At 42.0% G+C, this 16,510-nt stretch overlaps 1 protein-coding gene across 1 annotated transcript in view; it reads left to right on the top strand.

The window, feature by feature from the left end:
- LOC116333102 (cadherin-2-like) overlaps positions 1 to 14,503 on the top strand; it is a 101,412-nt gene extending 86,909 nt beyond the window's left edge. Inside the window, exons 15-16 of the mRNA XM_031756253.2 lie at positions 2,710 to 2,871; positions 10,674 to 14,503. Coding sequence (XP_031612113.1) covers positions 2,710 to 2,871; positions 10,674 to 10,880 — 369 coding nt within the window. The 3' untranslated portion in view covers positions 10,881 to 14,503. The remainder of the gene's footprint in view (positions 1 to 2,709; positions 2,872 to 10,673) is intronic.
- Positions 14,504 to 16,510: the final 2,007 nt, after the last annotated feature.

Below are 16,510 nucleotides of genomic sequence, written 5' to 3'. Positions count from 1 at the left end.
GTCCAACATTTGGGTTTCTTGGTTGTCTCAAAAATTCAGTTTAACTTGAAAATCTCAAACTGTGTTTGTTCTTTAATTATTGTGGTTCAGTAATGATGCAAATAGATATATCGATAAACACATAGTCACTGATAACAAATGACTAAACCTGTGACAACAACTTCACTCAGTTTACAAAAAAGATCCATCAAATCAATTTTATTTACACAGCGCCAAATCACAACAGAAGTCGCCTCAAGGTGCTTTATACTGTAAGGTAGACCCTACAATAATACATACAGAGAAAAACCCAACAATCATATGACCCCCTATGAGCAAGCACTTTGGCGACAGTGGGAAGGAAAAACTCCCTTTTAACAGGAAGAAACCTCCGGCAGAACCAGGCTCAGGGAGGGGCGGGGCCATCTGCTGCGACCGGTCTTTAAAGACACAAAGTAGCCAGCATTGCTACGCGGGTTGATTACACAGCCATAATACGCTGTGTGGGGGTTTGTTGGTCCAGGATTTGGGACATTTCCTAATAATATTAAGCGCCTTCAGGTGACTGTTGTTGCAATTTTGTGATATATAAAAACAGTTTAATTGAACCGAATGGAGTTCATATTTTTATTGTTTTTCCTACTACTTAGTCCTCTAGTGTCGTGCTTTGGTTTTGACTTGACAGTGTCAGCCTGGTAGATGCTTGGAGGTTAATGCAGATTGGGTTTGCGCTCAGTTGAAGCATCCTTGAATTTAGAAATGCTGACACTTATTATTAAACCTCTAAACTTCAGAACAGGGACAAAGCTGTCACGTCTCTAATATGTAAGTCATTCATGTCATTAGAAAGAACTTCATATCTTTTCAACAGAAATCCAAATGTGCTGGCATAGTTGTAAAAATAGAGTCCTCAAATGAAACATTCTTTCTAAAGGCCGTCATTCAATCAGGTCATGGTAAGTATAGAAAGAAGAGAAGCAAACATCGTTTTGTTGCTGCCTGGCAGGTTAACGCTGGGCTCTCAGTCAGAGTGTTCTTCTGATTGGTCGTTATTGTGAGTAAAGCCCAAGGTCAGTCCACAGCCTGCAGTTATTGTCCTGAAAGACTCCTTTAGTCGATTTTCCCTGGAAACCAGAAAGCATGAATTGTTTTCTGGGAGGTTTCTGCGGTGACTCAGACACAACCATTCACCATGAGCAGATCAGAGGCTGTGACACTCCTCTGATTGTGTCCACGCTGTGGGAGAGAAGGTGAAAGACTAGCTGCGATTCTCTAAGTGGATGCTAATTAGTTTGCATTAGGGTCCTTCTCATTTTTCCCCGAGGATGATGTGGGAGAAATGGTGGACATTGCATCACGAGAGCCAAATGTGCTCATTTGACTCAGTGAAATTCACTGAAACTGTTAAATACAGCTAAAACAGAAAGGTGATAAGTCCATTAACTGAGTGTGAGACTGCTGCTTTCATGAATCTGTCAAGTTCGTTATGAATTTTAGAATCCTTTTGGTATTTCCACTGCCACAGGCTTGCAGAGTACCTGGCATTAGGCTACGATTAGTGAGAATATATTATTATTCAATGATGGCGAGGATTGTTGGCCAGGAACGAATTTTTTCTCGTTTAGCTTGAAGTGTGAATTTATAGCAGCTCAAATATTCTGCCAATGTCTCTTTTAAGGTGGAAGTGTTTGAAGTTGAATTCATATTTCAGGACACTCTGGAGGTCGCCGTGTCTCCGTGCATAATAATGAGCCGTACATTAAATACAGCGTTTCTGAGTCTTCACTGCATTCAGGTAGATTTGGCTACATACAGCAGGTTACTCGGCCACAGCTGTTACAGCATTGTGCAGACCAAGTCGTGTAGAGAGTGACTTTCATATAACGACTGTACAGCCTCACATAACAGTAGAGTATATAAGAGAGTACTCCTAATTCACAACAACACAAAATGATACCCTGAGATGTTGCTCCTGGACAAATCAGCACTGTAATCCCATTACTTGAGGCAGACACGAGTGATATGGCTACATTATCTCACCTTAAATACTGAAGTTATCGATAGTTAATTGTGGTCATTACTCATTTTCTGGACCCACTCTGAATAAGCAGCAGCAAAGTAGAAATCTAAAGACATTTTTCTTTGTTCACACCAGAGCAGAGCATCACTGCACACCTCTGTCTGTGCTGCCACAGAGCAAATCAATAACACAGCTACCCACTTCACTCCTGGGCTTACAGCTATTTTAACAGGAAAGTAAATAAAACACAAACTGAGCAGCTGAACTGTTATAACAACTTGGTAATATTGAGCATAAATAGTTTCAGATGTACAGAAACTGGCTGATCTCAGTGCAGAGCCAACAACAGCTGATACATTTCCTACTGGGTTCTGTTTCAGCTGCTTTAACCTGCCGATGGTTCTGGTCTGAGATGTGTGCTGTAAAGAAATCAGTCCAACATTACTCTGACATTCATGTAAACATTTGACCGCAATTTTACACACAACAGCTACAGGAAAAGAACAGCAGTTTAATACATACTATTTATCCTTATTGAGCAATGGGATGCTGGATTTATCATCAATGGACTGTCGTGAGAACTCCCTCTGTATGGATTGACGGTGTGCTGTACAGGTTGTAAAGCCCTTTGAGGCAGAATAGTGATTTGTGATGCAGGGCTGTGTGACTCACTGTAATGCCAACGTGTGTGTGTTTGTGTGGGTGTGCAGGACTACGACCTGAGCCAGCTGCAGCAGCCTGATGCCCTGGAGCCAGAGTGCGTCAAAGTGGGGATCAGACGTCTGGATGAGAGGCCCCTCCACCATGACCACCAGTACCCGCTCCGCTCCGCAGCCCCCCACCCAGGAGACATAGGCGACTTCATCCATGAGGTACGGCAGCATCTTTGGGATGATACAGACCTGTATGTGTTACACCCCTGAAAACAGGGGGAAAAGAATCACGAGAGTGATTTTGACTTGCGTCTCTCATGCAGCGTTTATTGCAGTGCAAATGAACAGAAACGTTTGACATTCTGTACTGCTTAATGTCACATGGTGGAAGAGAAACACTAAAAAAAAAACCAAAATACTAAAGTGCTTACTATACATATACTTGAGCAGGTTTCCTGACAAAGTCGCTGACAAAGCGGCGTTTTTAGCTCCTGCCGTTATCTTACTGGCCATTACACAGTACAAAACCGAGGCTCAAAGCCGCCACGTATATGTGCACAAAACTGTAACACAATGCTTCTAAAGCTTACAAAACAATGAAGGATTACCTCTTAAATATCTTAACAGTTTACACATTGGAAATATATCAACCTTTAAACACTTTTACCTGAAAACAGGGGGAAAAGAATCACGAGAGTGATTTTGACTTGCGTCTCTCATGCAGCGTTTATTGCAGTGAGGAGAACGCGCGAAAGCCCCCTAGTGGAGAATAGAGACACTACTAATCGATCCCAGAAAAGGCTTACTAGCTGATCACTGATGTATAGATTGCAGTTCTCTTAAGTAACATGAAAGCCATTAATATAACATGAAAAATAATAAACTCTTAACCATTTTCTTACCATATTTACATTATTTTTGTCCTTATATCAACTGATATGAATTAGTATTAAGTGAACAGTTTTATATGCAGTAGACCTTCAACAGTAGTCCTTCAACCTGTCACATATGACAACATCTTTGTGTAAAACGTTCAAACCTGTGCGTGTGCTTCAGTCGAGTTCCAGCCGCACAAACTTGGATTCAGACTGTTTCCCAGATTAAATTCCAGTGTTGTACACATGCACTTCTAAGCACACAGGAAGTGATGAATCACAGCTTCAGTGAAATACAAAGTGTCTGTCTGACAGCACTAAGTGAACACTGTGTCCATAAAAAGCCGGATTTGCCAACATTAGTTACTTTTGCTTCTCTCATCTTTTTTCCTCCTTTGGTGTCGAGCATCAAAGAGCGTCCAGGATGTGTGCAGTTTACCTCATCACCTTAAAGGATTTAAAATATTCAAGTTCAAACAGTTTGTTTAAAGCTCTGTGGAGGTATTCTGAGCTGCCAGTGTGAGAACGGCCCCTTTTCAACAGTCTTTGACTGTGGCTATTTAAAACTGAAGCTGAGCATATTTAAAAAGGGAAGCTCACATTAATCATCACTAAAGTGATTCACATTTAGATTGTATTTCATTCTAGGCTCTGCTGTTTACAACATTTTCCTTGAATAAATGTCAAATTCACACTTTTTAAGCATCTTTGATCAAACTGTTGGAAATGATAGTTGTGAGTGTCAATGTTGTTTAAGGCACGAAGAGAAAGAAGGAAGCACTTCATGGAGCAGGTGACATTTAGAAAAACACAGAGATGTGATGGCTAATTCTTAATTAGCTCTGCTAATGGTTCGGATTTGCTGGCTTGACATGTGGTCACAGCCTGCACTGAAAAAAAGGCCATGTTGGATTTACTTGATTCAATAGTGGACACTGGTTGCACACAGATGTTTTGCTTTGGCAGAAACTTAAACAATTGAGTTCAATCAACACAACTTATTCATATTCAATAAACCTGTGCATTTTGTGTTCATAAAACGCAATTGAAACATGTTTAGATGAAGTAAGTTGAGCTCTTGGAATATTTTAATCCTTCACAATTTTGTCATTTTATTTCAACACTATTCAATAACTTTTACCCCAATACTACTTGGTCACTTAAATACTACATGTTCTCTTCATATTATGTAATGTTCAACAAAGTCTAGATCCTGGTTACCATAAAAATTGAATGGATCTAAACAACTACCATCCTCCCTATCCTGGTTGCAGGGGGGCTGGGAAATAACCCTGAAGTGATAGGTTACAAGGCAGGGTACACCCTGGACAACTCATAAGTCTATCACAAACAACCATTTGCACTCATATTCACAGGTAATTTAGAATCACCAGTTAACCTAACTCTAACAACTGCATGATTTTTAACTGTGGGAAGAAACCAGAATACCCAGAGAGAAACCAGTGCAAACTAGCCAGACTGTGGATTTGAACCCAGGATCTTCTTACTGTGGAGCAACAGCACTAACCACCATGCCACCAATCCAGACTTAACAAAAGCAGGAAAGCTATGATTTCAAGGCTTGATGCAGAATTTTTTTGTACCTTTTTGTCCTTGACAGGTTAAACCACAATAAATAGCGACAGCATACACGTGGTGTGTGTGTAATTGTCTGCCTCTTATAACTCCAGTGATTTTCCTGCAGTTTGACATCTCGTGCGATCTTGTGAATTTCATGAGTTCAGCAACTAACCACTCTTACTAGATTGTATCAGGTCATCTCAACAAGAACAAGTTGTTGGATTTCATACAGATCCTTCATGATTTAATTACGTTTATAGAAACATGATATTATTGTGTTTAAATTACAAGTTAGACTTTTTTAATGTAACAACCACCCAATTTGCTCGATTTGACTGAGATGGATGCCTTCCTGAAACCACGATCCAAAGCATACGAGACTGAAAGTTATTGACTTACTTCACTCGAACATGATATGAACAATTTAATCTAGCCTCTCTGCATATCATGTAGTTTCTACACTATATAGTTACACTTAACTTTAAAGCATGAGGCACTTATGTTAAATACATGCAAGATGTTTACGTAAATCCAAGAGCTGGCCAATCCCTTTTTTTCAGTGTGGCTACCTAACTGGAGGTAAATCCACCACGTTTATTAATCCCACAGACCAGCTGAGGCCGTCCATGGGTCCTTAAAGGGCTGATTTAGGGTTTAGGGAAACTTTGATTGTTTCACTGTGCAAAGGTTTTCAGCAATTTCTCATTTCTTTACATTTTGCTTCCAATGAGTTAGACTTTCTTGGCTTTTTGTAGGACGGTGTTTCTTTGGACATTCACAGGACTTTCTCCTTTTTTTTTTGCTTAACACTGACGTATGAATCAAGATTTAAAGATGCACCAAACTCAAGAGAGTAAAGAACTGATATTAAATTGCACTTTATTACTAGAAGCCTGTTGCAACAAATATTTTTCGCCCATTTCTTTAGTTGAATCTACAAAAATGGTAAAGATAACAGAAAGTAGTGTTTTTGAACCAACAAGGTGATTTCTGAAGAGCTTTGCTTGTCATATTTTGTTAGGACAAAAAAGTGGCATGTCTGAGGAAAACAACTATCTACAGCAGATAAAGAGTATCTGAAAGCAGTGTCTTTAAGAAACAGGAAAAAATACACAAAAACTTGACATGCAGAGGAAGAGATACATCTGGTCCTTCAGTTTATCCATTTACTGTTTGCAAAGCCTCATTCAATTCAATTCAATTTTATTTATACAGCGCCAAATCACAACAAAAGTCACCTCAAGGCGCTTCATAGATACAGAGAAAAACCCAACAATCATATGACCCCCTATGAGCAAGCACTTTGGCGACAGTGGGAAGGAAAAACTCCCTTTTAACAGGAAGAAACCTCCGGCAGAACCAGGCTCAGGGAGGGGCGGGGCCATCTGCTGCGACCGGTTGGGGTGAGAGAAGGAAAACAGGATAAAGACATGCTGTGGAAGAGAGACAGAGATTAATAACAGATATGATTCGATGCAGAGAGGTCTATTAACACATAGTGAGTGAGAAAGGTGACTGGAAGGAAAAACTCAATGCATCATGGGAATCCCGGCAGCCTACGTCTATTGCAGCATAACTAAGGGAGGATTCAGGGTCACCTGGTCCAGCCCTAACTATATGCTTTAGCAAAAAGGAAAGTTTGAAGCCTAATCTTGAAAGTAGAGATAGTGTCTGTCTCCCGAATCCAAACTGGAAGCTGGTTCCACAGAAGAGGGGCCTGAAAACTGAAGGCTCTGCCTCCCATTCTACTTTTAAATACTCTAGGAACAACAAGTAGGCCTGCAGTGTCAGAGCAAAGTGCTCTAATGGGGTGATATGGTACGACAAGGTCATTAAGATAAGATGGGGCCTGATTATTTAAGACAGCGGTCCCCAACCCCCGGGCCTCGGACCGGTACCGGTCCGTGAGTCGTTTGGTACCGGGCCGCGAGAGTTGAGGCTCAGGTGTGAAATGTATGGTTTTCAGGGTTTTTATTGGTTTTCAGCGTTATTTTGTTATCGTTTTTATCGTTAACTCTGTTTTCCTGGGTCTTTTCACGTGTGTTATGAATAAATCTTCTTTTTTTCGGTACCGGTACTAGTTTTATTTTGTTGTATTTATCCGCGACACCTTAAAGGCCGGTCCGTGAGGCAAAAAAGGTTGGGGACCGCTGATTTAAGACCTTGTATGTGAGGAGCAGGATTTTGAGTTCTGGATTTAACAGGAAGCCAATGAAGGGAAGCCAAAACAGGAGAAATCTGCTCTCTCTTTCTAGTCCCTGTCAGGACTCTTGCTGCAGCATTTTGGATTAGCTGAAGGCTCATGAACGGTGGCTGTTCAGAAGAGAGGATCGGAGGATGAGATTCGCCAAATTATACAAGAACTCGGCTGAAAACAGGTCTTACATATCAAATGATCAACAATCTGCATGGACGAAGTCATAAATAAAATGCTGGGGTTTTGTTACAGTCGGGAGCTGCATTTTAGCAGTGATGGTGGCATTCTTGTTAAAACTGATGGAATCATTAATGCAGAAAAATCCAGTCAGATTGTGATCCAGCAGGTGATACCACCTGGAAGGCGTCTAATTTGGAACAGCCTCGTTATTCAGCATGTCATTCATCCCAAACACACGACCAATGCAATAGAAACAAACCTGGATGAAAAGACAAGACAAAAAAACACTATCACAAACGGATCAGCCTCGCCAGAGCCCGGACTGCAACATTATTGAAGCAATGTGGGATTATCTCGACAGAAAGTGGAATAAACTGCAGCCAACATCCAAAATCTATCTTTAGAGAAACCTGCAGAACTATTCCTGAAGACCGGTTAATCTAATTATAAGAAAAGCTTGCCTAATAGAGTTCATGCTGTGTTGAAGGATCAAAGTGGTCGTACCAAATATTGACTCTCAAGCTTGTTACAAATTGTTGCCCTAAGTACTATCATTTCCATACATGTTTCAATAAATTACTGCACCTATTTCCCATTTTTGTGGCAAAATCTAAAAAATGATGGGGGCTTAAGATTTTTGCACAGTGCTGTAGAAGAAGTCATCATATTTATATTAATGGTCATAGTGTTGCATGAGGATGCAGTGTCCTTTCTTATGTCAAATGAAATTTCTCATAATCATCAGGTTCATATTTGATCTATTCAATTCAATTCAATTCAATTCAATTTTATTTATATAGCGCCAAATCACAACAAAAGTCGCCTCATCTGTTCTGTTTGCATCTTTGGGATTCTGATACTGTAGAGTTATCACCACCCAAACCTGATATTTAAGTTTAAACAGTTACTAACGAAGAGCTGCTAGAACAATCAGATGTGCACACATACAGCACAGGCTGCCCAAGGATCTGGTTCGAGCTCATGTACAAACTGTGCAGCACTGACTCGACTGTGAATGACCCACCGTGGAACTCCAGTGAGGAGGTGGACATTTTTCCTGTATTTAAATTATTTATTTTCCTTCCACCCGTGATGTCACTGTGTGTTTGCCACACGTGTAACTCTTCCTAACAGACGAACACTCGCTTAGAGAAATAACTGCGAGTCGTCTTAATCCATCGAAGCGTCTCAGAGAGACTTTTTCTTCAACAGAGCTGACATCATAATCTCAAGCATAAAGAGTTATCTGTACTGATGCAGCTGATGCATGTTGCTGTCTCTGCAGTAGTTGCATCCATATTGTCTGCATGTACGTGTGTGTGTGTCCCTGTGGTTGGGCTGCATAAAGACATCTGCCAAGCACAGCAATGAATAATGATCAGGAGCTGTCAGACATGGCAAGCTGATCTAGACAGCTTAATCCTACAGACATGACAAGCTGATGCAAGCTGATCCCGCCCCTCCCTCGCTGCGTTAATTCTCTCCTTCCATTGAGTTCAGAGTGACAGGAGTGTCTTCAGTCAGATGACAGGCGGGGCCCACAAAACATTTTCACAGCTTATCAGATTTGCTTCTTTCAATTTAAGCGTTCTGAGTGACAGCGAGATGCAGAAGAAAAGGACTCCTACTGAACACATTTGAACAGACATTTTTTGTTCATAAAAATAGTGCATGTTTGTGAAACACATGTTTACTGTATGTAGGAGGAGTTTGGTGGTTTTAAGTTCAGGCCACACTGAGTAATCTGTTCAATCTCCTCGTAGAGACAGAGGCAGCATCTGTCCAGCATGACCCAAATCCTCCTCTCTCCTACACTCCTCCATAATCCCTCTTTCCTCCATACTGTCCACCTCAACCCACACACACACACACACCACACACACACACACACACACACACACACACACACACACACACACACACACACCCAACCCTAATTATGAGGAGTATTTGCATAGCCATGGTCCCCACATTACAGCTGCATAAACACATCATCTAGAATACAAGTTCAGCATCTTCCTGCCTCGCCCTCCTCTACCTTACTCTGATCCAAAGTCCCGCCCTCGTTCTTCTTCTCCTGGGACTGAGGTGGCGGTGGGAGTGAACACTGACATTTCAAATCCCAGTTGGTTGGGAAAGCGAGCTTTGCTCCCTGACGATGGTCTCGGTGGATCCACAAAGATCATCAGCTGGGCTTTTTTGCCATTTTAACTTGGTCTTATATTTTTTAGCGCCTGTGTTAAAGCATGAACATAGGTTTCTATAATACCCTCATGCTTACTGTACAGTTACTATAGAAATATAGGATTACTATAATCCTCTACTTAATACTGTCAGACTTGTAGCTGCTCTACTATAAATTGTGCTTTTCTCAGTCACTGAGATTCTCTGGAGTTGTTACGGGTGGAAAACCTCTGCTACAAATACAGAAGTATCGATTCCTGATCAGCTGAAAGTCGACAGTTTTACTTAGCAGAGATTTTCCACACAGTCTTCACTGGTTTAGAAGTGATGAGTGTGGAACTCCCCAGATTAACCTGTGCCAGGAGTTTGGATGTTCTTAACCCACAGAAAACAGTCTGTGTGTGGAAGGTGTTATCACTCCCCTGCTGCAGCGACCACTGATAAAGTAAATGAAACCTTTACTGACCCACCCACTATGCGTCTACTAACAGTAACTCACAACAGAGTGTCAGTATTAGAACCCAGTGATGTGCTTCTTGTCTACAGGGGGAATAAAAGACCAAACTTTGGGTTTTCTGAGCAGTGGTCTCCAAAAGGTCTGATGAAGCACATGGTGGTCCTACGATCCTCAGGCTGGATACACGAAATGTTTGAGAACGACTGGCCTAAAGTCATTTGCACACATGAACACCAGACAGTGTGAGTGAATCAGCTCAGGGCAAAGAGCACACAGCATGAAACGGTCCACTTCAGACTGGAATTACTCCTTTTGGTTAGGACTAAGCTGTTGCTAGGAAAGAGCATGGATGAGGTATGAAATGTGATAAGCACTCTGAACCTAGTACCAAGGTAGGCCTCATAGTCCTGCAGTGTGTTATGGGACTGCTTTAGACATTCGGTGCGAGGGTTCAGTGCATGCAGGCAACATCTTGGAGAAAGCTCGTATCACTCTTATTTGCAGTATTGTTCCCTCACCTTGCTGCCTCCTCCTCTTTGTTTTTCAGGGTCTGAAGGCAGCAGACAACGACCCCACCGCTCCTCCCTATGACTCCCTGCTGGTGTTTGACTATGAAGGCAGCGGCTCCACCGCCGGCTCCCTCAGCTCCCTGCACTCCTCCTCGAGCTGCGGAGACCAGGATTACGACTACCTGGGCGACTGGGGGCCACGCTTCCGCAAGCTGGCCGACCTGTACGGCGGAGGGGATGATTAGCACTCCCCACTAACAACGGCCACTCTGCCCCCCACCCTTGCTTCGGAGCTCAGGTGGTGGGTGGGGTAAAGAAAGATGAAATTGGGTAAACACGGGGTTTGGATCTGCACTTCTGTATTTCTGCGGGACAGCTTGTAAAGAGACTTGCTGCCTCTTAAGGACAGTTTGATGGCACTAGGGGCCATGCTGACTGCTGGCCTAGCAAGGCCTGGCACTGGCTAGCATTCAGGCTAACTGACATGATCTGGGCGTTAGCCTCTGTGCTAACAAACGCGAGCAGCCAGAACAATGCTCTCAGAGAGGATGTTGTCTTTGTGATGGTCGAGAGCTTCGACAGCCATGCTACAGACGCTCATTTACACTTGAATCTTACAGTACAGCAGCACTGGGGTCAAATGTGCCTTTTGTACATTCTTTTGATTGTGTTCAGTCTTGATTCTGTTTGTTGCTTTAAATTTCCTGGTGTTTTGCAGCAGCAACTGGAGGAGCACTGCGCCATGTTAATGAGTGTGTGTGCGTATGTTTGAGTTCCACCTCATAACGTGTATGTGTGTGTGTGTGTGTGTGTGTGTGTGTGCGTGTGTGCGAGCAAGTGTAAACCATTTCCACAGAGACACACTGGATGGATACTCTAAAGGGCAAAGCCTACTATGAGATGCCTTGGATGATCCTACCAGCAAAAACATGGCTTCAGTGTGCAGCTCTGGGTTTGACACGGCCTACAGTATCAAACGTCTACACTTGGATTTGATGCAACACATTGTACTTACAGTCGCAGCTGTGTGTGTTGCTTGGTGGCAGTGGTTACTTGAAGCACATTTTCACAGTGCTCTAGTATTAATATGACTGTCTGCATCAACAAACCTGGACAAGCTCAGAGGTTTTCATTTTCTCAATGCTTCTTCGCGCGCCGCGAATTCTGATCATTCAGTATCCGTCCTGGTCTTTGAGTAAATGGCTACACAGAAGCGTTGCCTCGTCTGGCTTTCACTCTTGGATGGTCGAGAACATTTAGTTGGCCAAAATGAGTTTAAACAACTGTTTCTGAATCTGTGAGGTTTGTGCAAACACACGATGTTGTTTGTGGTGCAGTTAAACTGTTGTGGTTATGTCCTTGCTGTGCGTTCACAAAAGGGAATTCAGAATGGGATGCAGTTTAGCTTGTTTGCAGGATAACAAAACACTGAAGCAAAGCAGTGAAAAACAAGTAGATAAAATATAATTTCCATCTGGGTGTTTGTGCAGATGAAAGCAAAAAAAAAAGAAAGAAAAACGGCAACAAAGCATCGAGGCCACAAACAAAGAGCTGGAATCTGAAAACATTTCAAGCGTTTTTGTTTGCTGAGCCGCTGTTAGAGGAAGTGACAGATCAAATTAAAATTCCCATCATAAAAGAAATGGATTGGGTAATGAAATATTTAATGAATATGACAGAGACGGCAGCAGTGGGGCTGTGTCTGGGCTGAGCAGACACACTCTGGATGGAGCTTTTATTTACAGGTGAGCATCTATGTTTGATGATCAGGTTGTGGACAGAATATAAAGTGACTGCTGACTGATGTTCAGCCTTGACAGGTTTTTGGTTAAGCATGGAAATGCATAGTTGTACAAAAGGAAATGTTAAGGTACAGGAAACCTAATGGTAACGTGGACAACAGCAACATGGCAGTGTGTCTCAATTATTATCCAACCAACCTTTGCCATCTTGTATTTTAGCAGGTCTGTGCAGAACTACAGAGACACAAAGCAAACACATTAGGAGCTGCTCAGCATTCAGGACACAAACAAAGTCAACAGGTTGTTTGTGTCCCACAGAAGCTGAACCAGTAACGTGTGTCACCTCCCATTACTCTGTTTTTCATAACAACCAACAGAAGAAAGAGGACAGTAACATGATCAGAGCTCCTGTGGTTTCACTCGGCTTCCTCCAGCCTGCTCCTGTTTGTCCTCTCTCTGTTTAAGAGCAGAGTGAATCCTGCCCACTAATCTAAACCTGCTGCTGTCTGTGAGAGAATTTCATCTTTTTACAAAGTTCAAAAACTTTCAGACACATATTAGTTTCTGTTCACGCCACACGGCACAAATTTGCATCAGCTGCATGGATTTTGCTTCACACTCAGTACTAATCGGACTTCACAGTTCACTGCTCAAAGACAGACTGCAAGATTGCGCCTCTTTTACAGCATCTGTTTTTCAAAGTACTCGCAGTCCATAGTTCAGGCCGCTCAGCTGATCTCAGTGCCAGCCTACATCAGCTGATGGCTCAGTTCATCAGTAAATGTGTGCTTGAAGCTGTAGCAGCCTTCTCATAGTCTCTTTGCTTCTGCAAGCTACTTTGCAGCCCGCCCCATCAGTGTTATCAGTGAAACAACAAAAGGGTCGCAGAACAAATCCAGAATAAAATCTGTGCAAAAGGAATTAATCTTCTTTGAACGTTAATGGATCCAAGTGATTCATAATGTTCTTAATCACTTGGGGTTGCAGGAACAGCTGGAGCTTTTCCCAGCTGTCATAGGGATAGAGGTGGGATAGATCTCCTGGACATGTCACCAGCCTCACTCAGTCTCATATTCAAATAATTTACTAATGACCAAATAACCTAACCTGGCTGATTTTTAATTCTTACTGCAAAAGCATGCACACTTCATACAGAAACCCTCAGCTTATTTGAATATGTGCATTTCTCTCTGCGCTCTGTTACTCACCCACTTTGCTTTCAGGCTTTTTAGACAATGAAAATGATTTTGTGTGACAGCACACAGGAGTCGCTCCATCCGGTGACATCGGTCATTGGTGATCGACGTCCCCGGGCCTTTTTCTGATTTCACTCATCAGGACTAGTTTTTGCCCCTGAGGCTGAGCCATCATAAACTGCTCCAGGGATTCACCAAACTAAACATTTTTAAAGGGCTTCGATGAAGTTGCCTGTTAGCGACATGAACAACCAAAACTGCGTAGCCGTGGACATCAGTGTCTCACTTCTAAACTTTAATAAAAGGTCCTTTTTTATGCTTTTTGAATCCGATTTCCAGTGTTATCAGATAATTGAAGTAAACAGTTTCCTGCACCTGTAAAATTGAGTTCAGGGCGCACCACGCTCACACCGATGTGGCGTCTTGGTGAAGCTGTACCAGTAACATTGTTCCTCTGACAGTGATGTTGTTTGAAACAAAGGTTGGTGAGACCCAGAGCTGCACAGAGGAGCTGGGTATTTTTGCAGGTTTGATTTTCCAAAGCTGGTGAGAAGACGTGTACAGTAATGCTAGACTTTAGATAGATACCTTCTGTTGTTTTTTGTTTTGCTTTTATCACGATGTAACGTATGCAGCTGATTGCTAATAAAGGGAGTCATCAGTCCTTGTTTTGTAGCAAAGATACTTCTTGATACTCTGCTGTGGTGGATTAAATACAAAAGGCAATGTTTTCTTCTGTCTGCTGATGATTTGCCTTAGTGTTCTCTGGTACTCTTCAACTGGCTACTCACTGTAAACTGAAACATGTACAGATTGTATTTTTTCTCTTGTTGTTCTTTTGGCTGTGGTCTCTGAAAATGACATGCTAATATCTTGAATCCTTGTATATGTGTAATTTGGATTACAAATTAAAACGTTTTTGCATGTTTTTATCTTTTTATTATGGGAAAACAATAATTTTTGGATGTTTTTTTTCCAGTGAGTTAAACATCAAACCCACACATACCAGCACACAGACGCTCAGAAGGCTGGACTCTGCCTTTGGAGTGGTTAAGCCCAAAGAGGCGGCTCGTCCAAACCTTAAAGGTCAAAGAGATCAACGACATTTTAATTAATGGTTTTGTCACTTGTGTAAATAAGCCAACTGTTGCATATTTCCACATCCAGTGGGCACAAAGCAGCATCATTATTCATTTGGACCGGTGTTTTTATCCCCCTGGCTTCATTTTCCATCGTTCTAAAACAATTTTCTAGCAGCTAAAACCTCCACAGTGTTTATTAGCTGGGCAGTGGGTTTATCAGAGCTTACCTGCTGTGGCCAAAAGGACACTATTACCAATTTTTCACCTACAACCTGGCACAGACGCTGATGCTAAAAAGCTGGCACCAGCACAGCATAACAAAATTCCTGGGTCCAAAAGTTGGAAGCACTGATGTTGGTGTTTAATAAGCTGCTAAGGATGCAACACACAGTATTCAGAAATTCCTGTAACTTCTGCCAGTAATGCCACACAATAAACTGTTCTCAGACTTGTCCACATGTGTTCTCAGAGGGAACCTGCACACAACAGGCTACACACCGTCACACAGCAACACAACTGGCCAAAAGGATTCATCGTACTACAAATGTCCTCTGTTACAATTTAAACAACCATAAGTGTGTGTCATGACAAGAAGTGATTGGTAGCAGAAATACTTGCACAATGTAAAATCACTAATGAAGGTAACAATGAGCCGTGCACTTTGTTAAAAAATTAGGTTTTTCCAGAAGACTAAAACATAACATAACTAACCTGGGTCATCTCACAAAGACAGATATTTTCTCAGGCATGAAAAAGATGAAGAAACACAGCTGACAATGCAGCTGTTTTCACAAACGTTAACACGAGCCAGTGGTCTGTGCAGGGAGTGTAAGAGCAATGCCAGAGCGATGCAGAGGTGCACAAGGAGATGACGCTGAAGGGGAAGCTTGCAGATCTTTCTGATCACAGGATTTTGTGGTTTTTTAGTTAAAGAGCACCACTGTAAGGCTGCTTTTTATTAAACGTTACATGGTTCACATTTCACTTCATATTTAGTGACCTCTTTTTTTCTTTCCCTTTGTTAGTTTGCTGCTTACCTTTTTAACCATTCAAAGTTATTTATTGGGTTTGGAGTACTTACATTTGAATATAAACTGCAGAGATGCAGGAGTTGAAAAAGTTAAAGGCTAACATACATTTAAATTTAAATAAAATGCTGGATGTCTTTATATGTTTTGAGACTCCTCGACCTCATCCAAGTTTGAAGCTTGACACAACTCCACCAGCTGAATGGTCAGTTTGACCTCAGAGTGAAGTTTGCTGTTGCACAGCATGACAGGAAACGAAGCTTTGCTTCTATGAAATGTTTCATTTGACTCCAGTTGCTTTTGGGGGAAGGGTTAAACAATGCCATGAAAATAAAATCATTTTAACTTTAATTAATAAATGACAGAGATTATTTTTATTGCACATTTTTTGAAATAATAGATTTTTCCACTGTCAGTGAGGCTGGACTCATCCTACTCTCATCTAAGTCCTGTGTGTCCCACATTCCCCGAGCACTGAGCCTCAGAATATGAAACTGTTTAAACCACGAGTAGGTTTCACTGTGTTGCCAGTGTAATACACTCGTATGGTTCAACCTGTCGTAATGGATGATGCATAGGCAGCGCTTCACCTCAGCAGGATCAGCGGGTTGGGAAAAGCGATGTTATTTCTATAGATTCACTGCAGACTGAATGAATGGCTGAACACAGACTCATGTGACAGAGTGACATACATCCCCACATTGGCATTCAGCATGTTTGCCACAGTCTAGTCCTCAGCAGCTTCTCTGTGACAGCTTTAAATCTTTTTCTTCCTCCTTTGGCCTTTTATCTCCAATTCGACGCGAAACACACAGAGTGTCTTTGCT

Source organism: Oreochromis aureus, linkage group 15, assembly GCF_013358895.1.
Source record: "Oreochromis aureus strain Israel breed Guangdong linkage group 15, ZZ_aureus, whole genome shotgun sequence".
Lineage (NCBI taxonomy): Eukaryota > Metazoa > Chordata > Actinopteri > Cichliformes > Cichlidae > Oreochromis > Oreochromis aureus.
This window is presented reverse-complemented; position numbering and strand designations above follow the sequence as displayed.